The sequence below is a fragment of the Felis catus genome, chromosome A3 (assembly GCF_018350175.1).
Source record: "Felis catus isolate Fca126 chromosome A3, F.catus_Fca126_mat1.0, whole genome shotgun sequence".
Taxonomy (NCBI): Eukaryota; Metazoa; Chordata; class Mammalia; order Carnivora; family Felidae; genus Felis; species Felis catus.
In genome coordinates, this window is record NC_058370.1 from 85,548,144 (window position 1) to 85,573,365 (window position 25,222).

General features: G+C 39.9%; 1 protein-coding gene and 1 long non-coding RNA gene across 2 annotated transcripts; one reads left to right on the forward strand and one right to left on the reverse strand.

The window, feature by feature from the left end:
* Positions 1 to 526: 526 nt before the first annotated feature.
* CNRIP1 (cannabinoid receptor interacting protein 1) lies at positions 527 to 18,279 on the reverse strand. Its single transcript, XM_003984072.6, has 3 exons — positions 17,966 to 18,279; positions 15,795 to 15,945; positions 527 to 1,542 (listed from the first exon to the last, which is right to left on the reverse strand). Exons 1-3 carry the CDS (start codon positions 18,142 to 18,144, stop codon positions 1,378 to 1,380), a joined length of 495 nt encoding a protein of 164 aa, XP_003984121.1. The 5' UTR covers positions 18,145 to 18,279; the 3' UTR covers positions 527 to 1,377.
* LOC123384492 lies at positions 2,549 to 12,363 on the forward strand. The gene is made up of 3 exons (XR_006595647.1): positions 2,549 to 2,774; positions 7,226 to 7,366; positions 12,257 to 12,363. It is a non-coding gene; the product is annotated as an uncharacterized LOC123384492 (long non-coding RNA).
* Positions 18,280 to 25,222: the final 6,943 nt, after the last annotated feature.

The following is a 25,222-nucleotide window of genomic DNA, read 5'->3' on the forward strand; positions in this document are numbered from 1 at the left end:
TACAGTAGTGCGTCCTCAGGCTGCTCAGCTACATAGCCAGCTGATGAGACTGGTCGTTGTGGAAGGAGGAGCGGAGAGAAGACAGGGCAAACATTTTCTTTTTTATAAATGTTTATTTATTTTTGGGGGAGAGAGTGAGCAAGCGGGGGAGGGCCAAAGAGAGAGGGAGTTTGAGAAGCCGCAGTGGGCTCCACACTGACAGCAGAGAGCCTGGTGCTGGGCTCAAACTCATGAACCGTGAGACCATGACCCGAGCCAAAGTCAGACACTTTACCAACTGAGCCACCCAGGCGCCCCAGGATAAGCTTTTCTGATTGCTCACCAAGTGCCAGAGTCTCTGCTAACTTTGTTAGAGCTGGCTGGAGTGTTGACTGTCAAAGCTGATCTATGATTAAGTGTGCTAATTCTACTCCAGGTATATCCTCCTTATCCTGCAATTTAGCTGGAGAGCTGAATAGGGCTAACCTGAAGCAGTGATCCACCTGCTAGACAGATAGTAACCAAATTAAGAAGGCAAGTCAAGGCATGATTTTTAATACCTTTATTAAGAAATATCAAAAGTTCATTACAGTTGCATACACAGTTTTACAAAGTTCAAGTGAAGGGGAACGTAGGGATGCCATCATATGCATGTTTGAGTACTAGGGTAGCTTGCCAAAGGGGTAACCCTACAACTTCTGTCACCTTAACAGTGGACCCCAACGATGCCTTTTCCCATTTCTGTTAGGCCATAACATAATACCTTAAGTTACTTGAAAGAGTTTTAATGTGTTATAAATACTTCTTAAATATTTGTCCTTTTATTTGTCATTATTGTTCCCTGAAAAAGCTGAGCTGTTTATAGGAAGCACAGCATCTGAGTCCAACTCACTGCTGTTTGTATTACATTTTCACCAAGCCTGCTTAGAGAGCCACATAACATTGCAAGTTACATGTTACCATATTACACTTGGGAGAGAACCCACAACACATTGTTATTTTTTATTTAGCATTTTACAAAAAAAAAAGGGGGGGGAATCACTCAACTTGGAAACAAAACACCACATTCAGTGGGATCATTAAGAAGGGGATATGTCTGCAATTCCACTGAGCTCCTCACAAGCGGTCAACGGCATGACCGGGAACAACTGGATGCAGGAACACCAACACAGAATACAGAAAGGGATCTTCTTGGGGATGGTACATCACTCACAATCTTTTACGTCAGGAGCATTGCATCAGAAGGGAATTACACTTTCAAAATAGTCGGGGCTAGTAGGTCATCAGCACCCGATGGGTAACAGCAACGCTGTGGTGTGCCTTGGTGAAGGCTTGTGCTGGGTTATCTAAACGTAGGGTTTTGAAGAGATTGTCCAGCAACATCAGAAAGAGCCATCTTCAGAGGAAGGACTCCTTGTTCACCCACATGAGGCTACGTGTCTCATTGGGCTTGCATTCGTATTCAATGACAGAGAAGGGGCTTCCCCATTGGCAGTGATCTCGCTTGTGGTAATTGTAGAACTTGACTTGCCACACTGTCTCGAAGGTCCCAATGTCAGTGAACTGAGGGAAGAGAAACACGCCCCATAAAAACCTCATTCTGCCACAAGCAACAGGTAAGAGCTAATGGTAGTGAGAGAGATCCTGCATAAGCAATAGTAATCAGTCAGGATTCTTTTGGTCTGCAAAGCTTAGGCCTTTATTTTCATGCACTGTTTTCCTTTATTATGTGAGATATTTTCCTGAAAAGCTGTAAACCACTTTTTCCCCCCTCTGTAGAATCTTATTCCCATTGTGCCAGTGGCATTTGCTGTCACACTGTCTTTAATAAAAATAACTCCCCAAATTTATCTGTTTTCCAAATTTAATTATTGGAAACCACTCTTTGAATCTCAAAATTTCAGAGCTTGTTACAAAGGGGGATGAGGAAGAGAAGAGAGGGAATAGTCATTAATGATTATCTTTTGGTTTCTATTTCAAAAGACAGTTGTATGAAATAACATATGAACTATATCACTAAACATAAGACACAATTGCCCTTCCATCATTAATTTCAATTCCAGGGGAAAATATTTTCTTAGCATTTGATTGTTTAAGACCCTTCTTTAACTTTTGCAAATACTATTGAGTTTTATAAGTCAGGAATCCAGGCCTATGTCTCAGGCTTTGATTACACATTATCAAAAGCCATATTTAAGTGCCTACTATGTGCCTTACACATATAAAAATGTGTATAAGGTGTGATTCTTGCCCTCAAGAAGTTTGCATTTTACTTCCAGAAGGTAGGCCCTGCGGGTCACTGCACAGATTTTTCCTGAGCCATAAGCATACAATTCCCATGTGGCTAAGAAGAGGGCATAGAATAGCCTAGAGGCCACTGGGCAGGTGCTCAAGTGGCCTGCAGGGTAGCCTGACCCTGCTACTGCCTCCTGGAGCTATTTAGGGGATCTGGCATTACACAGCATGATGCCTGACGTTATTTTCTCCTCTGACCCTCTCCTGTCATGGGAAGGGAGAGGGACTGACTTGGCAGAATTCTTAGACTTGTCAGGAGCCAGAAGACGTGGAGGGTGGCAGGGCAGTGAGCAACAGGAGCCTTATGCTTGAGGCTGCTACAGGAGGAGGATGATCAGGTGCTTCCCAGATGGCTTTCCAAGATGCTCTCAAAATTATATCCTGCACCATTGCCTCATCCTGCTAATTTGATTCCAAAACAAGGTTTGGCTTTCGTCTGAGAAATCTGCCTGACTTGAAACAATGGGTGATATACCTAGAGTCCCCAACTCTTTCCCCAGGTAAGAAAAGAACCTTTTTCTAGTGGATCATGGCTTAACAGTCTAGAGACCTGTATAAGTATACGGTAGCTTTATTCACTATAGCCCCAGATTGGAATCAACCCAATGTTTCATTACTCACTTGTGATAAACAAGTTCTGGTATATCTATAAAATGGCATTTTACTCAACAATAAAAAGAAACATAATGATTCGGGCAGCAACAACGATGGATCTCAAAGATGTGCTGAGCAAAAGAATTCAGATCCCAAAGAACACATATACTGTATGATTCCATTCCATCTCCCTCCCTCCCTCCCTCCCCCCCCCCCACCTGTCTGTCTGTCTGCCTGCCTGTCTATCTCTCCAATCTATAGTGATGGAATACAACCTATGCTGACAGGAAGCAGGAAGCATCTGGGGTTACTTAGAACCTGCAGTGGGAGGGGGGGCACCTGGGTGGCTCAGTCGGTTAAGTGGCTGACTTTGGCTCAGGTCATGATCTCGCGGTCCGTGAGTTTGAGCCCTGTGTCCGGCTCTGTGCTGATAGCTCAGAGCCTGGAGCCTGCTTCAGATTCTGTGTCTCCCTCTCTCTCTGCCCCTCCCCCATTCACACTCTATCTCTGCCTTTCAAAAATGAACAAATGTTAAAAAAAAAAAAAAATCAAAAAAGAACCTGCGGTAGGAGGAAGGGATTAATGATTGATGAAAATCTACAAGAGGGATCTTTTTTGGGGAAAATGTTTTACATCTTGACTGGGGTGGTTGTTATACAAGTATATGTATATTTGTCAAAGCTCATTGATCAGTATGCTTAAAATGAGTGCATTCATTACATGGAAACTACGCCTCAAAGTTGGTTAAAAAAAAAAAAAGCAATATGGATTTTTAGTGAGCTACAAGGAAACAGATATCCTAAACACTGCCAGTGGGAATTGAAAGGGTTAAAGAGTGAATATACTTGGGTTGAGCAATTCTACTTCTAATTTATCTTAAGAACATCACAGTGATGGGCGCCTGGGCGGCTTGGTTGGTTAGGTGATGGGCTCTTGCTCTCAGCTCAGGTCATGATCTCACAGTTTTGGGGATCCAGCATCCAGCCCCTCATTGGGTTCCATGATGACAGCATGGAGCTTGCTTGAGATTTTCTCTCTCTCCTGCTCTCTTACTCCCTCCCACTCCCTCCCCCACCCCGCTGCATACTCACGCTCACTCTCTAAATGAACAAACAAACAAACAAATAAATAACACACATAAATAAATAAATACTATAACTTTATAGTAGTGAAAACCTGAACACTAAATGCCTATCTTTAAGACAGTTTTATGGTATATCTATGTAGTGGAATACTATATAGAAATTCTAAATGCAAAAATTTATTATTTTTAATGTACATTTATTTTTGTAAGAGGGAGAAAGAGCAGGGGAAGGGCAAAGAGAGTAGGAGACAAAGGATCTGAAGTGGGCTCTGTGCTGACAGTAGAGAGCCTGATGAGGGGCTTGAACTCATAAACCATGAGATCATGACCTGAGCTTAAGTCGGCTGCTTAACTGACTGAGCCACCCAGTTTCCCACTAAATGTAGATATTTAATAAACTTTTTCTATTATTCTCCATTGTTACCTGAACTAAGCAGAGTACCAACAAGAACATCTGGTATTAATTCAATTAAAATATACATATTCATGTTAGAAACACTGATGGAATGGGTTTTATTTGTCCTGTATACTTATTTGTGTTTTCAAAATTCAATGATTTAGTTTCTATAATCAGAAAGGAAAATTAAGCTAAACTGTATTTACAACAGATATTACCAAATAGTTAACATCCTGAATATAAAAGATTATATGATTAATTAGTAAGCTACTATGAATATTTGGATAAAGCTGGAACACATTCATTAAAAAGAAAAAAATAGCTAACGTCTGAAAAATCTTCTAATGTAATATTAGGGGACCCTGGGTGGCTCAGTCCGTTGAACATCCAACTCCTGATTTCAGCTCAGGTCATGATCCCAGAGCTGTGGGATTAAGCCCTGTGTCAGGCTCTACATTGAGTGTGCAGCCTGCTTGAGATTCTTTCCCTCCCTCCCTCCCTCTCTCTTTCTCTCTCTTCCCCCCCAATCTCGGCTCCTCTCCCCTAGTCATGTGCATGCTCTCTCTCTACAATAAAATAAAAAATTAAAAATACATGTGAACTTTTACAGAGATATTATTCACCTATCAACTTGGTAAAAATTTCTGAATACCAGAAGCAATTTAAGCATCCAACTTCAGGGTAATATAATAGAAGTGGTGGCATATCCATATGATGGATTTATATAACCATTTCACAGGAATTTGGGGTTTTTAATGATGAGAGAAAATGCTTAGAACAGTATCAACAAGCAAAAGATGGATAAAGACAGTATATATACAGTATGAGCTCCAGTATGTAAAATAAGACATAAAAAAGATAGCAGAAAAATATTAACAATAAAGTTTCTAAGTAAAGAAATTGAGTGTTTTTCCATCTTTTCTACTTGAATTTTCTGCAATAAATATGTTACTTTTATAATCAGAACATTTTGTTTTTATTTTTAATGTTTATTTATTTTTGAGAGAGAGAGACAGAGAGTGAGCAGGGGAGGAACACAGAAAGAGAGGGAGACACAGAATTTGAAGGAGGTTCCAGGCTCTGAGCTGTCAGCACAGAGCCCCACGTGGGGCTTGAACCCACAAACCGTGAGGTCATGACCTGAGCCAAAGTCAGACACTTAACCAACTGAGCCACCCAGAAACCCCTATAATCAGAATATTTTAAAGGGTGAAATGGATTTATCATCCCTAAAAAATTAACATATATATCTCCCTCACCCCAGCAGTTTTATAAATTCTATCAAGGATACATATATAGTAATGAAAAGATCACAGCTTTGTTGACAGCAGGGTTGTTATGGGAAGAATAAATTGAAATCTCATTTTATAAATGACCAAGATTTAAAAAAAAAAATTTTTTTTTCAACGTTTATTTATTTTTGGGACAGAGAGAGACAGAGCATGAACGGGGGAGGGGCAGAGAGAGAGGGAGACACAGAATCGGAAACAGGCTCCAGGCTCTGAGCCATCAGCCCAGAGCCCGACGCAGGACTCGAACTCACGGACTGCGAGATCGTGACCTGGCTGAAGTCGGACGCTTAACCGACTGCGCCACCCAGGCGCCCCTAAATGACCAAGATTTTTAAAGAGGGATTATTATTATTTGACCAGCACAGGGCACTGCACATTTTAAGTACAACTGAATTACATTAAGCTATAAAAATATTTTACACATACCAGCTAATCTTTTGAGGAAAGCAGCTTGAGACCATGCTAGGTAAGTGGGAGAAACAACACCGAGGCCTTTCTTGAAATAGATATAATAAAAGTTGGTTGCAAAAACAAAGATGATTATGACTACAGGGAAGAAAAACCTTAAGGTGTGACACTGTATCTGAATAACCTAAAAATTAAGAAAGTCTCAAGGTAACACAGGAGACCACTGTAGAAATCTGCTGACAGCAACAGTCAGAGCTAAAAGATATGGAATGTTTAGGTGCTTCTAATTCATTTTTTTTCCTCTTTTTAAAAAAGGTTTATTTTTATTTTGAGAGAAAGAAAAAGAGAGTGCATGTGAGGAAGTATGGGTGGGGGGCAGAGAGAATCCCAAGCAGCCTCCACGCTGTCAGAGCAGAGCCTGATGTATCTTAAAGGCTTAATCTCAGCTCTTCAGTAGCTGAACGAAATACTAAATGTGTACTTGAACGTCAATGAAAACAGAAACCAGAAAACTGAATTATAAAGTACCTTCCTCTTTAATAGCTGCATATGCTTGGGATTTGTAATAGCTTTACTGGCTACTATCATAATTTGGTGAGTCCATACATTATAGCTACTTTCTCCAGTGCCGATACTGGTAAACTGTTTCTCTAAGTCATACATCTCCAAGTCTTTTAGTTTACTCGATTTGGGGGAAATCATTCTTTTTTTTAAAGTTTGAGAGAGAAAGAAGATTATGAGCAGGGAAGAAGGAGAGAGAGAGAGAGAGAGAGAGAAAGAGAGAGAGAGAGGGAGAGAGGGGGGAGAGAGAGAGAGAGAGAGAGAGAGAGAGAGAGAGAGAGAGAGAGAGAATATCTCAAGCAGGCTCCACACCCACACTCAGCACCAGCTCAGAGCCCAACATGGGACTAGATCCCATGACCCTAGGATCATGACCTGGGCTGAAATCAAGAGTCAGATGCTCAACAGACTGAGCCATCCAGGCACCCTGTTTTTTTCTTTCATTAGTACTGGACCCAAGGTCATATTGTAGTTAATTGCTGCTACCTATGCATATATTTCCCCATGCCTTACTTGTCCTAACTTCCCATTAGCCTTCTTCCTGGTCTTTCTTCTGGAGTTCTATTTCCAGGATGCCTCAACACCTAGCTGAGAATTTCTTCTCCTCTGATATAGGAGCAGATGGGGTCTCAAAAGCTGATATTCTTCTTAAAGAACAGAAGCAACTACACAGGCTCTCTACTCCCTCCCAACCCATCTGTGCCTTCCAAGGAAAACTTACCCAGTCAGGCTCCCTGGGTGATGTGATTTACACAGGTATGATTCTCTGCATTTGTATAGCACTTCTTATTTTATATAATACCTTACACATGTCATTCTACTCTGGTCTTTTGACTAGTTTTAGCATTTCCATTTTACAGATGAAAGAACTAAGATTCAGAGAGGTTAAGTGACTGCCCTAGGTCTAGACTATGCAGCTAACTAACGATAGGAGAAAGTCAAGAACTTAGGTTTCCTAATTCCTATCTGGTAGCTATTATCACTAAACCAAACTGCTTATATAAGCAAATGAGATAAGAGTCAATGGAACAATTTTTCTTTTTTCTCCTTAAGAACATGAATGGATTGTCATATGTAGAACGCTTTAGGACACTACTAGGCACTGAATGTGTGTATCCGCCCCGCCCCCCCAACCGCAAATTCATATGTTGAAGCCTAAATCCCCAATGTGATGGTATTTGGAGGTGGGGCCTTTCAGAAGAAATTAGTTCATGAGGGTGGAGCCCTTGTGAATGGAATTAGTGCCCTTATAAAAATAGACAAAAAAGGGATGATGTCTCTATGCTTTTTCATGTGAGGATACAGCAAGAAAGCAACTGTTTAAACCAACAAGAGGGCTCTCATCAGACACCAAATTTGCTAGTGCCTTGGTCTTGGAATTCAGCCTCCAGAACTGTGAGAAATAAATATTTGTTGTTTAAGCCACCCAGTCTACTGTATTCTGAAAGTGACACTTTACTATAGACCTGGACATGTTATTTGCCACTTGTCTGTACAAGTTGCAAGCCTTGGTATGTTTTTATTTTACAACTGATATGGAAGAGAAGCATCCAGTTCCATGGAGAGGAGACTCATCTGTCATCTTCAGTAACAAATAAGGAGTCTGAAAAGTTTGTTTTAAATAATATCGATGGTCCTACAACCAGTCGGCCTAGAATCATTAGAGTACTTCTCTCCATGCCACCCACTTCCATTAGGGACATGAAATTCATATGGGTCACTCAGAAATCCATTGACTTGAGAGCACAGAGCAACATTTTATTGATAGAAGCATGATGTTACTTCATTGGTAAACAACTTCAGTATAATAAGCATCTGTGACTTTTAGTGTGGAGTGATCTATCAGTTCCTACCGGATTCCAAGCCTCTCTACTCCTGTACCTTTTGAAGTTTTATTAGTAAACACGCGTTTTCCATTTCTCTTAGTTGAACAGATAGGACTAAAACTTCTGTGAATTATACAGTATGTTTAACTTTATAGGAAACTGTCAAACTTTTCCTGATCGCACCACTTTACATTCCTACCAGCAATATGAGAATTTCAGTTGCTCTACATCCTATCCAACAGTTGGCATTGCCAGTCCTCTTAATTTTAGTCAGTCCAGTGGTCGAGAAGATAATAAAAAGTAGAAATCAATGAAACAGAAAAGAGAAAATGATAAAGACTATAAGACTCTAGAGAAAAAAAGTGCAAAGAAAAAGTATGAAACCAAAAATCTGGCTTTTGGAAGAGGTCTTAAAAATTGATAAACCCTGGGGTGCCTCAGTGGCTCAGCTGGTTAAGCATCTGACTTAGGCTCACGTCATGATCTCATGGTTTGTGAGTTTGAGCCCCACGTCGTGCTCTGTGCAGACAGCTCAGAACCTGGAACCTGCTTCAGATTCTGTGTCTTCCTCTCTCCCTGCTCCTCTCCCACTCATGTTCTTTCTCTCTTGCTCTTTCTCAAAAATAAATAAACATTAAAAAATTTTTAAAAAAATTGATAAACCGTAGGGGCATCTGGCTGGCTTGGTCAGTGGAGAACGTGACTCTTAATCTCAGGGTCGTGAGTATAAGCCCCACACTGGGTTTGGGGCCTACTTTAAATAAATAAACAAATAAAATTTAAAAATTGATAAACCCCTAGAAAAACAGAGCAAGAAAAAGAAAACAAGTTACCAATATCAGGAATGAAAGAGATATTATCACTATAGATCTTAAAAACTTTAAATTAGGAACAACTTTATACCAATACAGTTAATGAAATGGACAAAATCCTTGAAAGCTACAGGCTATTTGTAGACCTCCATTTACTGAAGAAATTGTATCCAAAGTTAAAAATCTTCCCAGAAAGAAAATTTCAGGCCCAAATGGCTTCACTGATAAATTCAGGCATTTAAGGGAAAAATAACAATTCTACATAAATTCTTTTAGACAAGAGAGGAAGGAACACTTCTCAATTCATTTTACTGTTTATTCATTTATTTATTTATTAAAGATCTTTTAATTAAAAAATTTTTAATGTTTATTTTTGACAGAGAAAGAGAGACAGAGACAGAGCATAGGTGGGGGAGGGGCAGAGAGAGCAAAGGAGACACAGAATCTGAAACAGGCTCCAGGCTACAAGCTGTTATCACAGAACCTGATGCGGGGCTTGAACTCACGAACCATGAGATCATGACCTGAGCCGAAGTCAGATGCTTAACCAGCTGAGCCACCCAGGTACCCCTTAAAGACTTTATTTTTTTAGCAATCTCTATACCCCATGTTGGGCTCGAACTCACAACTCAGAGATTAAGAGTTGCATGCTCTTCTGACTGTGTCAGCCAGCTGCCCCTTAATTCATTTTATGAAGCCAGTTTTATCCTAACACAAATGACAAAGATACTACAAGGTAAATTACAGACAAAAATTCCTCATGGACATATGCATAAAATTTGCTTTTAACTTTTATTTGCTTGAAATATTAATAAATCAAATCTAGAAATAGGATCTTACAACAGTACCAAGAGAGGTTTATCCTTGGAACTCAAGGATGGTTGAATAATTTAAAATCCCCATAATTCACTGTATTAACAAAAATAAAGAAGAAAAGCCATATCCATAGATGGATAATTCAATATTTGGTAATTCAACATCCATTCATGATAAAAACTCTCAGCAAACTGGGGCTAGAAAGAAAGTTCTTTAATCTGACTACGGGGCATTGATAAAAAAAATCTATAGTTAATATCACCCTTAAAGGTAAGAGAATGAGTTCTTTCCCTGTAAGATTGGAAATAAGGCAAGAACATCAGCTCTTACTACTTCTGTTTAGCACTGTGTTGAAGGTCCTAGCCAGTACCTTAAGGCAAGAGGGAAAAAAAAAAAAAAAGGGAAAGTAAAACTGTTTCTATTTATAGATGAACCACTCTGCAGAAAATACTAAGCAATCTAATAAAAAAGCTACTAAAATTAATAAGTGAATTTAGCAAGTTTGTAGGATACAATATCAATTTATAAAAATTACTATATTTCATTAAGAAATATGCTTGCACTGAACTGGTATTATTTTTTAATATTTCACCGACTTTGTAGGTGAAAATTGGCATTGCACTATTTGTAGGGTTTTGTTTTTTGTTTTTGTTTTTAACAATAGTGAAATCAAGCCATTTAAAAATATATATATTGGTCATTTGTATTTCCTCTTCTGTGAATTGCTTTTTTTTTTTTTTTTGCTTATTTTTCCATTTGCCACATCCCATGGTTATCTTTTTCTCACTGGTTTCTAAGAATTCTTTGTATATTAAGTTACAGATCTTGCCAAATGACTCCACAGAGCTGACATGAGGAACAACTTTTCTATTTGGGAAGACATGTGTAAGGCTACCTACCTCTGTGCACATAGCCTCCTAACAAGCGCCTATAAGTCCCTGCCCTTTTTGTTCCTTCAAACTCCCACCAGCCTCCCACTGAAGAGGGCCAACAAAAGGGGAATGGGATGATTTGTGCCAACAGAGTCTCCACCTGGACTCTCTCCTTGGAGGGACTGAGTGGGGCATCAGTCACATTAAGGTACAAATCAGTGCTGGTGTTTGAAGTGCAGGTTGAGAGCTTTAAGAGTTGGGTATCACTTTATTCACTCCCAGTGCTGGGGCCTCTGGAATTACCTGAATAAACAGATCACTGCCATCAGCCTAAGTCAGATATCATTTGACTACTTCCTGCCTTCAGCTTCAGTGGGTAGTAAAGGGCTGTGAAAAGTCACTAATGGCAGCAAGCAAGGTCTGTGTGGGCAGTGGCTGAAAATCAAGGCAACATAGCTTAGGATACTATGCATGTTACAAATAAGTTTTTCACCAATTGTTATTTGCCTTTTAATTTAAATGGTCTTTTAATGATGGGGTGCCAGGTGGCTCAGTCAGTTAAGCATCCGACTTCGGCTCAGGTCATGATCTCACAGCTTGTGAGTTCGAGCCCCGTGTCAGGCTCTGTGCTGGAGCCTGTTTCAGATTCTGTGTCTCCCTCTCTCTCTGCCTCTCCCCAGTTCACGCTCTCTCTCTCTCCCTCAAAAATAAATAAATGTTAAAAAATTTTTTAAATGTTTTAATGAAAATTTAACTTTATGATGTTTGACAGAAACTTTACATTGCATTTAATCAAAACTTTCAATTTTTAGCTTTGGATATCTTCCATTTCTTTCAGGTTTAATTCTTTTCATGCCAATTTTTTAAGAAGTTGACTTTTTACAGTTAACCCCTTGATCCATCTGAAATATATTTTGAGGTATGGTATCAGGAAAGAATAACAGTGATTCCCCGCCCCTCCCCCCCCCCATAGCCAATAATCCCAGCATTATTTATCCAAAGATAAAAAAAAAAAATACTTTGAAGTAACTTTACACTTCTAAGAAGTTTCTCTTGTATACCCTTAATTCAGTTTCCCTTGCTGGATTCACCTACTTGATTAATTGGATTTACTTGGACATTTCAAGGCTTCCTTATGGTCTGTGAAAGTGTGGTTGTGTCTGTAATTTACAATATTTAAGCTTGAAACACTGATGACAAAAGTCATAAAATAGTGTTAAAGGCTATGTGAGGCTTTCATTACTAGAATTAAATTTGAATTTAACATTAAGTCTGCTGACTTTATCAGGAAATCTTCTATAACTTCAATTTTTTCCTTAGAATCAGCCTATTACAGATACCATACAAGTACATGGACAATGCTCATGACCAGTGTGGTCATTGTTGGAACAATCAACTATCAAGCACTTGCTTCTTCTAGATGTGGGCATTATAGGTAAGAACCTGGGCTTTACTACTAGGACTCAAAAAATGCTAATACAATCTTAAATCCTTCGTAAGATGATCTATAGTATAAACATATAAATCAAGTTTGAATGAGCAGAAAGTTAAATAACATAAAATCTAAAATTATGGAAACATCAAAATAAACTGTCAACTCTGGAAAAATAACTTTCTCAGTTTTAAATAGAAGAAATCATAAAGGAAAAGGAGAGATTTAAATGTAATTATGTTTCTACACAATGGAAAATTAAAGTAAGCAAAGCAATAGTGAGAGAAATACGACAGATATGACAGATATAAAAAAAAATCTTCATGAGAACTCCACTTTTTAATTTTACTTTATTTCATTTTATTAAAATTTTTTTAAATGTTCACTTATTTTTGAGAGAGAGACAGAGCATGAGTGGGGAAGGGGCAGAAAGGGAGAGATACAGAATCTGAAGTAGTCTCCAGGCTCTGAGGGGTCAGAACAGAGCCCTACGTGGGGCTCGAACTCACAGACTACAAGATCGTGACCTGATCTGAAGCTGGGTGCTTAACCAACTGAGCCACCCAGGCGCCCCCTACCTTATTTCATTGGAGAGAGAGAGAGCGAGAGTGCTAGCAAGCATGTGAGCAGGGTAGAGGGGCAGATGGAGGTTAGAGAGGGGAAAGAGGGGAGAGAGAGCGAATATCTTAAGTAGGCTCCACATTCAGTTTAGAGCACGATGAGGGGCTCTATCCCATGACCCTGAGATCATGCCCTGAGCTGAAATCAAGAGTCAGATGCTCAACCGAGCCACCCAGGCATGCCCTAGGACTCTGATTTTAAAAAAAATAATCTTTGATAGAAATATTGACAAAACATGAAAGAACCAATTTACACAAAAAGAAAATTAAATGTTGAAATGTTCATTCTTGTAAATTATAGTAAAAAGTGTAAAGTAGAAAATGTATTATTTTTTAAACTAATTCCCCATTATGTCATGATTATAGCAGACTTCTATATTGCTGGTAACATTGTAAAGTGAGTACATACAACACTTAAAAAAACAAAAAACAAAAAACAAAAACAGAAAACAAATGGCCATATGTGGGAACAGCCATAAGGATTTCTTTTGGCCAAATAATATTACTCCTATTGAGGTAGTTATATGCACAGAATTATTCATCATAGCACTTTTTATGATGAGAACAATTGACATACCTAATCTCTGGGGAACAGTCTAATCATTATGACATAGCATTATAGAGTCTTATGTTGCCATTAAAATTATAACAATGAATATGTATAGAATGTTGCACGATTATATAATAAAAATGACTGCAACTCTAAACTATATATATGTGAAAGGTAATCTGAAAATCAACAGAGTCAAAATGTAGGGATTACTGTCGATTTAAAATTTTTCTTGGGGTGCCTGGGTGGCTCGGTTGGTTACATGTCCAACTTCAGCTCATATCAAGATCTTGAGGTTTGTGGGTTTGAACCCCGCATTGGGCTCTGTGCTGACAGCTCAGAGCCTGGAGCCTGCTGCGGATTCTATGTCTCCCTCTCTCTCTCTGCCCCTCCCTTGCTCATGCTCTGTCTCTCTCTAAAATAAATAAACACTAAAAAAAAAAAAAAAAAAAAAAAAAAAAAATTAAAAAGCTTTTGTTCAAATTTCTGAAACTTGATATGTTATTTCATTTTTAAAGTTTATTTATTTTGAGAGAAACAGAGACAGCATGAGTGGAGGAGGGGCAGAGAGCAGGAGAGACAGAGAACCCCCAAGCAGGGTCCATACTATCAGCGTGGAGCCCCACACAGGGCTCAAACTCATGAAAGCGTTAAGATCATGACCTGAGCTGAAACCAAGAGTCAGACATTCAACTGACTGAGCCACCCAGGTGCCCCTTTTCACTTTTAAGTTTTAATTTTTTTCATGTTAAAACAATATGTAAATCCTTGAGATGCTAGGATATATTCCCAGCCCCTCCTCTCTGTATCTGTGCCCAATCAAAAAGGAATCCTACTAGGGACTTGCTGGCCTTCAGACCTATTCAGTGTTCCTAAATAACTGTATTTGGGAATCTGACTTCCTTCATCACCTGACTAGGTATATTTGTAACCCTTATACCATTTTAAAACTGAAAGTGGCTTTGGAGATGAGGTAGTGAAATCCACCTATGCTGCCCCAGCTCTATCTTGAGCGGTCTCTGCTTCCCTCTCTGCTCCACCCACACTGGGTTTCTCTCCTTCGTTACAACACGTTATACTCTCCCCCAGCTCTTGACCTCTGTAGCTCCTCTTTCCTCAAGTGTTCCCTCCTCCCTCAACTCTTATTTATTGTTTGTTTATTTTTCAATAAGGCCAACCCCAAAATCTTGGATTAGGATAAGACCCTTGGCATATGCTCCAAAGGCACTACTACTTTTTCCAATATATTTTGTATAGTAGTAATTATTTATTTATTGATAATCATGTATAAAGTATGTTTTCCTCCTCTAGATTAGAAGCCCCATGAAGACAGGGATATCTATTTTGTTCATTAATCCTCTCCAGTGCCTGATAGGTAAGAAATCCTCACATTTGCTGATGAATCAAGCAAATAAAAAAATTAATAAAATAAAAATCTAAAAATCCCAAGTAAAATATTAGCATATTGAATTTAGTGATATTTTTTAAAAAATACATAACATTTAAGTACGGTTTATTTTAGGAAGTAAAGGGTAGTTTATTATTGGAAAATTTATTATATAATTCTTACATTAATGTATCAAAGTAGATCAATTATCTCCATAGACGGGAAAAGGAATTAGATAAAATTCAACACATCTCCCAACTAAAAAAAATACCTCTTAGTGAACTAGAAAAAGGATGCTTTAACATGATAAATATTTAAAACTAACATTGTACCTAATAGTAAAACCCTGAAGACAAGGATACCTCTTACCACCATTAGCATGCAACACTATTCTAAAAACATTAGCCAGTGCAGTAAGGCTAGAAACAAGATTCAGAAAATGACAGTTATATGTAGATTATGACTGCCTATCTGAAAAACCTAAGATTCAATGAAAAATTTTAGCAAGCAAATTTAATAAGGTGGCCAGTTACAAAATACATGAACACATATTATAAAAGCAATACATTTAAAACAATGCAGTATTAGCCTAAGAATAGACAGATCAATGGAACAGATTAGAAAGTGTGGGAAGAGATTTAATATTTTTGCCATATAAGAAATTACTAAGAAACTGACCATTGAAGAAGCACGGATTATTTAATTAACTGCATTGGGATATTATAGACAAATAGATTCCAATATGAAATGATGAATTAAAATAATATTTTATAATTTCATAGTATTTCCTTTTATTTCTTAAGGGAAGATAGTGACTGTTTTCTTTTCCATGGTTTCCATTTGCCCTGACACCCCCATACAGGTCTTACCGGCATTGTGATCTGGATGGGTTGCCGTTCTCCACTCTTGGTTGGGGCCACACCTTCCGTGTCATATGTGCCCGTGTAAACAATTCGGTCACCATCAGGCTCTTTAGACTTCAGCTCCAATGGGACAAGCACACCACCAATGGAAATGTTCCTGCAATGGACAGAGGTTAACTATATATGGTAGGAATTAGCTTAGGTACCCCATCCTGGTCTGGACCACACCCTAGGCAGGAATCCTACCGGGTTTGGCTAAAGGAGACATTCTGGTGTTGTAGAAAGTTCTGAAAAGTCAGGAGTCTTGAGTTCTCCAACTAACCAGTCACGTGACCCTAGACCAACTACTTAAACTCTCTGGACTCACCGCAGTATTCTCATCCAGAACACTTGTACAAGGCTGAGTCAGACTCCATCAGTCCTCCTCTATAGTTTGTCATTTGTGGGGCTATGAAAAACTTACCTATACCCAGCCCCATTCCCAACCCTGGAACTTAGAATTCAACTGGTTGGGTGTGGTCTGGGCACTGGTAAATTTATCTTAAGGTTCTCTAGGTGATTCTAACATGCAGGTAGGGTTGAGAAACACTGAACTAGTTATTTCATGATTTTTTCTGTTCCAACAATCAGAGGTCCCATGATTTGGGCTACTCAAAGCCAGCCACAGAATCAGGAATTCTCACTGACATCATTCCTTTGTGTTAAGGTAGTGATTCTCAAGGTATGTTCCTAGACTAGCAGTGTCAGCATCGCCTGCCTAAAACAAAATTTTAAGCTCTACCCTTAGACATAGCAAACTGGAAACTAGGGTGGGGCTCAGCCATCTGTGTTTTAATAAACATTTTAGATGATTCTGACACTCAAGTTTAAGAACTACTAGGTTAGGGCAGTAAAAAAAAAAAAAGACTTGATAAAATTAAAGTGTAAATAGAAAAAATAGTTGTCATTAACACATTCATTTTAGATTAGTTTAAAAAAATAGAGAACCACCTTGAAGAAAACGTGTTATAGAACAGATAACTTGGGAGAAGAGGTTGCCAGGAAAGATGGGAAAGGAAGTCTGGATCATATGGGGATGCACAGAACTCTGGGAAATGAAAGTAACCAGTGCATGTAGCTGTGGGGGACAGTGACAAGTAGATGGGCCAGAGCACCAGAAACAAACCAGTTTTGTTCTAGGTCCTTGAATTAGGGCCTGATACCTAGAACGCCAATACAAGTTTATTGAATTTAACGACTACAGATGACACTTCAGCTATACAAGGTATCTGGTGGATTCAAAACCCTTCCCCGCCCTGCAAGTTCAGCACATGGTAGATATAGTGTAAGCTGGTTTATTTCCCCTTTCCATATTAAACTTCACACCATGCTTTAAGTGGAAGCTGAGAGGTAACATCCCTAGATACTTCCCCATAAACTACTGCACCATTCTATACTGAAGAAGTCTACTGGGTGAACCAAATTGTGGTAGCAGGGGAGAGATAATCCCTGCCACAAATAAACCAAGAAACATCCTTTTGTGTCAGGGAGGTTGCTAATCCCAGGCACCATCACCAGGATGAACAAACAAATCAGGAGAAAATGAAAAACACCTGGCAAGGAAAACCGGGAAACTAGGCCCAAGCAGAGGAGGCTGAGCTCGGATTTATGGCTGCTACTCCAGCCCCAAGGTCTCCAGTCACATAAGGGTTGATGGTGGAGTAGGGTGCATCCCTTAGGGAACCCCAATAATCATCCCACCCCCGCCTTTACACCTCATTCCTCAGCCCTTCTCGCTCCTTAGCTTCGCGGTTGGCTGAATCCGGCGAGTCGACAGGGCTGGGATTGCGGTAGGTGAACCACCCGGGATGCCTCGGGGTCCGCGCCAAGGGCTGGGCAAAAGGGATGAAAAATTTGCAAGAAAACAAACCCTCGGCCCAACCCTGGCTTCCTGACGCTGTTTTAAACATCCCTCCCCGCAATGGGTGGAAGGAAGCGTGAATAGGGAAAGTCAAGCATAAAACAGAGGAGGGGACCAAAAAGAGCAGGAAACTGACCTCTTTCCCCCACCCTTGGGCCCGCTGGGCGCGACGCGAGGCCAGAGGGACTGGGGAGAGGCTCAGGCTGTCCCGGGGGCCTCAGTCCTCCGCGCGGACCCCTAGCGGGGCCGGGCAGCCGCGGTGCGCGCGCTTACTCACTCGACCTGCAGCGTGGTGGGCTTAATCTTCACCTCCACCTTGTAGGAGGAGCCGGTGAGCAGCTTGATGGTGCGGTTCTGGCCGAAGCGCTGCCCGTCCACCTTGAAGAAGACCGGGCCGTCGTTGGGCTGGATGCGCAGCGCGATGGAGAGGCGCACGAGACCCGGCAGGTCCCCCATGGCTGGGTGCGGGACCGGCGCGGAGGCTCCGGGGGGCGGAGGACTGCGCGGGCTGCGACCGAGCGGCTGGAGCGTGGGGGGCGGAGAGGAAGCACGGGGCGGGAGAGGGTGGTGGCGGAGGGGAGGCTGCAGCTAAGAGCCCGCGCCGTCGCGGCCGTTCGCCCTGGGTTTTGAGAAGCAGCTCCTGAGGCCGTGGCCTCCCGCCCCACTCGGCGAGGAAGCGCGCCCGGGAGATAGCTCCGAGTCCGGGAGCTGCCCCATCCCCCCGCTCCGGTGCTGCGCCCTCCACGCACTGATGGGCTCGCTCCAGCCGGCAGGCCCGGGGCAGATCCGCGCAGCTGGGGGCGAGAGAGTTAATCCTGTTTACGCACCACAATCCCCTTCAGCTGGGGAAGAGGACATTTAGGCTCCTCCTAGAGCCACGCGGGGCGGGCGGAGAAGAGGATTGGGAAGGAGGAGGTACTGGGGTGCTGGGGTTAAGCGACACTACACCAAGGACCGAGACCTCGTAATCTGGATACCACTTCGGTCGGCTGAGAGCTGTGGACACCATTGCTGGCGAATCGGGGCACCAGCCAGGCAGGAGGAGGCTGAGAGGCGAAAAGGAGACGGGAAGCGGGGCAGGAAACCGCTAGCCAGTGATTTAGATGTCAGGAAATATGAGTCCTTCCAAAGCTTGGGGGAAATGGCCGAGGGAAGGCGCAATTCCATCTAATGTGACCTGCAAACTAAACTGGATTAGAAATGTGTGCAAGGAAAAAAAATAAAAATAAAAAAAAATAACCAATACATATTCAAGGAACTCCGCCTTCTTGTAGATGTGTATTTCTATTATGTATATCTTTTTCTCAAGGATGACACGGTGTAATGAGTCGCGTATATTTACATAAATCTTGAAAAATGAGCTAATAACCCTTGTGACAATGGCCAAGAGGAGGAATTGGTCACAAGATTATTGGCAGGGTACCCCTTGCGACAAGGTAGAATTTAGATTTCCTATTGAGCGAGACTGGAGCGTCTCCACGGGAGAAGTCGGTTGACAGCTCATGATTTGGGAAGCAAGAAGAGACCAAGGGTATTAGGGCTGTACTGGAAATGGCTTCGCAAAACGGGAGGAAGCACCTGCTTCAGCACCACCTGGGTGGATAGTACCAGAGCCACTGAGCACACCTGGGAAATGGAGAAGTTGGTTGGTGAGGACTAATGGGAAGGGAGAGGTCTGTGCGGTAGTTTTTGTTCAACCAGGTTAGTATTGCTTTTCTTTAGAAATAACATCATCTCAAAAGTGATTTGTTTCCTACATTAAAGCTACATCAGCTTTAACTCTCATTTCACAGTTGTTTGCCGTATTCACTACACTACTCTTGAATAATATTAAATTCTGTCAGGCTGCAGAGTTTTGTGTGATTGTTCACTTCTCTACATTGATAAGTTTGTTGACCACACTGAAGTTGTTGACATTAAATAAAATCCCTTTAAAAACCTGATACATATATTCCTTACATAAAATGTACTTTGGTTCCCCAATAAGATTTGGGGGCAGGAGCTCTTCTTCAGATCACCCAATAATGTCTACCATAGTGTCTTCTGCAAGGATTAAATATTTGTTAGTTTAACCAAGTTGTTCAGACTTCACTAGAAGGGAGGGAATGAAGCTGGAGGGATTGACTTGAAAATGTTCCTTGGCAGCAGAGGCAGTTTATGTAGTAGTTAAGCCCAGAAACCCTACAGTCAGACTTGTTAAAACCCTCACTCTATCACCTTGCCAGCTGTGTGACCTTGGGCAAATTTCATAACCTCTTGGAAACGGTTTTCTCATTTGCAAAAGGGGTAGAGGAAGAAAACGTTATCTCTCTGATAGGGTTATTGTGATAATCAAATGAGATGACGCACATTCCAGTGCCTGACTCTAATATTAGCAATTAATATTAAGTGGAAATACAAATGGTCAATAAACATATGTCAGGATGCTTAGTCATTTCTAGTAGAAAAGCCAGGGGAATGCAAACTAGGTCAGTAATATCAAACTTTTTTGTCTATCAGTTTGTCTATCAGTTTAAAGACTTAAAATTCAGTGATAGTAAGGAGGTAGGGAAATCAGCACTGTCATAACCTGGTGGAAGAATATAATTGCTACAACCTTTTATTGGAAGTAATTTAGTGAATTTATTAAAAGTTAAACTGTAAATGGGGCTCCTGCCTGGCTCAGGTAGAGCATGCAACTTTCGATCTTGGGGTTGTGAGTTGGAGCTCCACGTTGGGTGTAGAGATTACTTAAAAAATAAATAAAAAATCTAAAAAATTTTGTTAAAGTTAAACCATGTATGTATGTATGTATGTACGTACGTACATTGCTGGGTCAGCAATCCTTTTAAAAACCAATTCTTCAGAAAAAATAAAATCATCATTACATTGGATATATGTAGTTTGGCTGTTAATTGCATCATTGATTGTAAAAATCAAAACAAAGCATAAACTGAATGTCAACCAATAAATAAATAATTATATACCCATGCTATATAATTTGTGCCACTGTTAATATAATAAATTATATGTTGTATTAGCAAACACATATGCTAAAACTGTTATTGATAAAAGTGGGGTCAGTACACAATGGCAAAGTGTGGCAGGCCAAGGGCAAACACTTTTGTTTTGTTCTTTGCTGTAACCTAGAATGCATAGAACAGTGCCTGGCACATAGTAGGGGCTCTGTAAATATTTGTTGCATTGAATTTCTGTCCTTGTTTTAAACATGTTCTTATGTAAATTCTCCCATATCTTGAAAAGTAGTTAGGCCCATATGATTTATCTGAAGTAATGTAAACTGAAAAAAAAATCTAATTGCAAGTAATATCTATAGGATGATAGTATTACAAAACACTAAAAAAAAATTGAAACCATCTAAATGTGTATCTGTTTTTATTAGTCTTTTAAAAAAGAGTTAGAAGGTACACAGCAAGCGTAATGTTGGTTACTCTGGTGGATAGGGACTGGAAAGAGGGTGATACTCTTTTGGAATTATTTTAAAGTCATTTTGGAAATTTTAGTTTTCCTCCATTTTTTGTTCAGCAATGCCACAGTCTCAAGTCAACTTCCACCTGTGTGTTGAAAAGAGTATTGAATGTGGAGTAAGATGACTCCAGTTTGAATGCTGGCTCAGCCACTAATTAGTGGCTTTATGCAAAGCGCTTAAGATTTTGCATTTCAATTGTCATTATGTGTAAAATGGGAATTAAAATATGTCCTTCCCAACACTATGAGAATTAAATGAGAAAATGGAAAACATCTGAAAAAAATAAATTACTTTTCAAATATGAGGTGTTACAGATGCTGGGCAAAATGCATTAGGAATAACATTTTCAGAATGATAAAATGCAACTTCTTAAAATGGAATTAGTAAATGTAAAAGTAACTGGAAATTTTCTTATTTTTAACACAAATGTGCAAAGAGTATGAGAATAGAGTCTAATGGATCTGTGTTTGTATCCCAGCTCTGCTGATTATGTGCTAGTGACCTCGAACAAGCCAAGCTACTTAACCTCTCAGAACCCTAGATTTTTCATTTGTTCAATGATAATGGTAACATATATGATGCTCATAGAACCCAATGAGGTTATATAAAACAAGCAAGAGTATCAGCTACATATAGATAGTTAATAAATTGTAGCTATTTTTATTTGAAAAAAATATTTTTTTCATGTTTATTTTTGAGAGAGAGAGAGAGACAGACAGACAGAGAGACAGAGCACAAGCAGGGAAGGGACAGAGAGAAGGAGACGCAGAATCTGAAGCAGGCTCCAGGCTCTGAGCTGTCAGCACAGAGCCCGTCGCAGGGCTCGAACTCACAAACCGCAAGATCATGACCTGAGCCTAAGTCAGATGCTTAACCAACTGAGCCATCCAGGCAACCCCCCCGCCCCCCGCCAAATATTTTTAAGGTCTCTGGTGTTATTATCTCAAATTTATGACTTTAAACATTGTCTATCAACAGGGCAACCATTATTATATTCTTTTGGAAATTGGTAAATTTAGCCCGAGTGAATGGTGGGCTTGACAGAGGAACCAGGCTAGCAACTTTCCATATTCACTGTTTCAGTCTCTGTGTTAAATTCATGATAGGCTTCAAAAAGCAATCAGCATTATGACATAAGACATAGCTCTGTGTGTGTGTGTGTGTGTGTATACATATACATATACATATACATATACATATACATATACATATACATATACATATACATAAAATCCAATCCCAGCATGCTTAGCTACTTTCTTTTTCATTCAATCTATGTTCAGTTTTTAACACCTGCAGGAGCTCTTTCTTCCTTCCTTTTTTTAAAAAACATTAGTGTCAGTAATTTATGATGTGCCAGACTCCTCTCTCCTGCTCAGACTGACTCAGTGGCAGAGATTTTAACTAGTTTACTGTCTATTTTATTAAGACTCCCTCTCTGAGTTTCATTTGCTAGACTTGAAGGCAAAGCCATTCTCCCAGACCATTTCTGAAGAATGCAGGTCCTACTTTATGCCCAAAGGATTTTGTAGCCATGGTGATGAGCAACAGGCCTACTGTTTGTCTGCTAGACTCTTGGGGGAATCTGGTTACCTTCTCATGCAGTTAGTGTGCAGACTCTGGCTCAGTGATGGTGATCCTAATATCAGTTCTTGCTTGCATTTGTTCTGGATCAATTTAGCATAAGAATTGACATCCAAATAAAACTTTTGTTAATTCCTGCCATGGGTGTAATCTGAAGAACAGTACTCACTTTTTGTTCACAAAATAAATATTCAATTAAAATTAGATTTCATAGAGATACGAACCTTTTAAAAACAATTGTGATTAAAATATGCATAATATAGGGGCACCTGGGTGGCTCAGCTGGTTGGGTGTCTGACTTCGGCTCAGGTCATGATCTCACTGCTCGTGGGTTCGAGCCCAGTGTCCAGCTCTGTGCTGACAGCTCGGAGCCTGGAGCCTGGAGCCTGGAGCCTGCAGCCTGGAGCCTGCTTCGGATTCTGTGTCTCCCCCTCTCTCTGCCCCTCCCATGCTCGTGCTCTGTCTCTCTCTGTCTCTCAATAATGAATAAATGGTAAAAAAGTTTAAAACATATGCATAATATAAAATTGACCATTTTAACCAGTTTTAAGAGTGTACACTTCTGCGGTATTAAGTACATTCATCATTGTGGAACCGTCACCAACATTCATCTCCAGAATGGTTTCATTGTCCCCAACTCAAACTCTGCCTGGGTGAGACACTAAGTTCCCATTCTCCCCTCCCCCCCAAACTCCTGGAATGCTATTTCACTGCATCTCTGCATTCCTTGTTCTGTCTTTGTATTCAGGCCCCTGATCAAATGTTAGCTCACTAGAGAGGTCTAAATTTAGCCCCCATGCCATCCCCCTATTTTATTTTATTTTCAGAACATTTAGCATCTCGAATTATAAAATATACATTTACTTGTCCACTTGTACATTGTTTCCTCCACCAGCACATAAAAACCTTTAAGGCAAAGATTCTATTCTGTTTACAACCTTCTTCCCAGTACCTAGAACTGAACCTAGCAAATAATAGGTGCTTAATATTTGTTGAATGAATCAATGAATGACAGTTTTTCAGAATTATTTGTAATTAACCCATCCACCAAGGCCTAAGTCAAGTCTTGCCTTCTTCCTAAAGCTGTTACTGACTAGCCCAGTCCTCACCAATACTCACTGCTCTTCAAGTCCCAGAACAATCACAATATAGTCAACTGACAGCTAATTGGAATATTGGGGGCAATGGCAGACTGCAAGAGGAGAAAATGGACATGGATAACCCAAGTTTGTAGTGACTGGTATTGTGCATTCTGTTTCATGTCAGGGGTTGGGGGGGGTGGTGGTTTCAGGCATCTGAGCATGCAGGCATGTGAGTGCATGAGGGGAAGAGAGGTAGATTCAGGAAGTGGGAAATATCCCACTTCTAATTTTCCTTACTTAATTCTATAAAAATAAAATTAGTCAAAATCTAGTGCAAAATGAATATGATATTTAGAGTACGCCTAATATTTTAGAGCAATATTTTTTCTTTATAGGTTCCTTTCTAAAGGTGAAAGTTTTTGACCAAAAAATGGTCCAGTATTCTTCTTTATTCTCAAATAATACAATGAAGCCCATGAAATCTGAGTTTATCATTGAGCAAACTGTCTTTTTAGACATCTACACATTCTTCCCATAGGCTGAAGTATTGATCACAATTTTATTTTTACTCTCTGCCTCCCTCCTCTACTGTTCTCCATCCTCACACTGAACAACCTCATGTAGCTGTCATTTCTCAGTGTTTACAAATGAGGTTCCATGTATTATATTCAAGCCATTGGTCATTTCTATTTTCTTCAATATGTCCTCTGAAAAATTCATGGCATTGTATTAATATGGTTACCCAAGAAAAAGACAGTAAAGTTATCTTCTGTTCTTAGACTGCAAAATTTTTCGTTCGATGCAGAACAAACCAGAGCAGGACATTCACTGAGTCTCCTGTGATAGGTTCAGATTATTGCCACATTTTCTCTTCCCATAGGAGCACTTTAAAAAAGTGACCCCTTCCTGTTTTCACTCTGTTAAATGCAAGTGATAAGGATAGGGACAGCTTAATTTTTTCCCCTCTTCCCATTTTTCCATTTGTTCAAATATTTTGAAATTTTCTTCAATGTTAGGATGCTGACATTTTGACTACTAAGGTTATGTGAATAATACTTAAACTTTTGGATGTTCAACAAGAGAGTAGAGCTTGGATTTCCACAGAAAAATGGCAGAATGTCCGGCTGCCGCAAAATATTATACATTATATCTGTTTGGTGAGGGTATTAATGGTTAGCATATGATAATCAATTATAGATTTTTTTTAACATGCAAGTGTGGCAATTTTAATAATTTTTTTCACAAATGGAATATTGGGTTTTAAATGGTCTTTAGCTAAAACCTACTTAACATACCACTAGATAATTGATTACTATAATAATTATATTTATGTATTGTCTTACATAGGTCTCTAATTATTTTTACATGTCTTATGATACAGTCAGACCATAATTTCCTA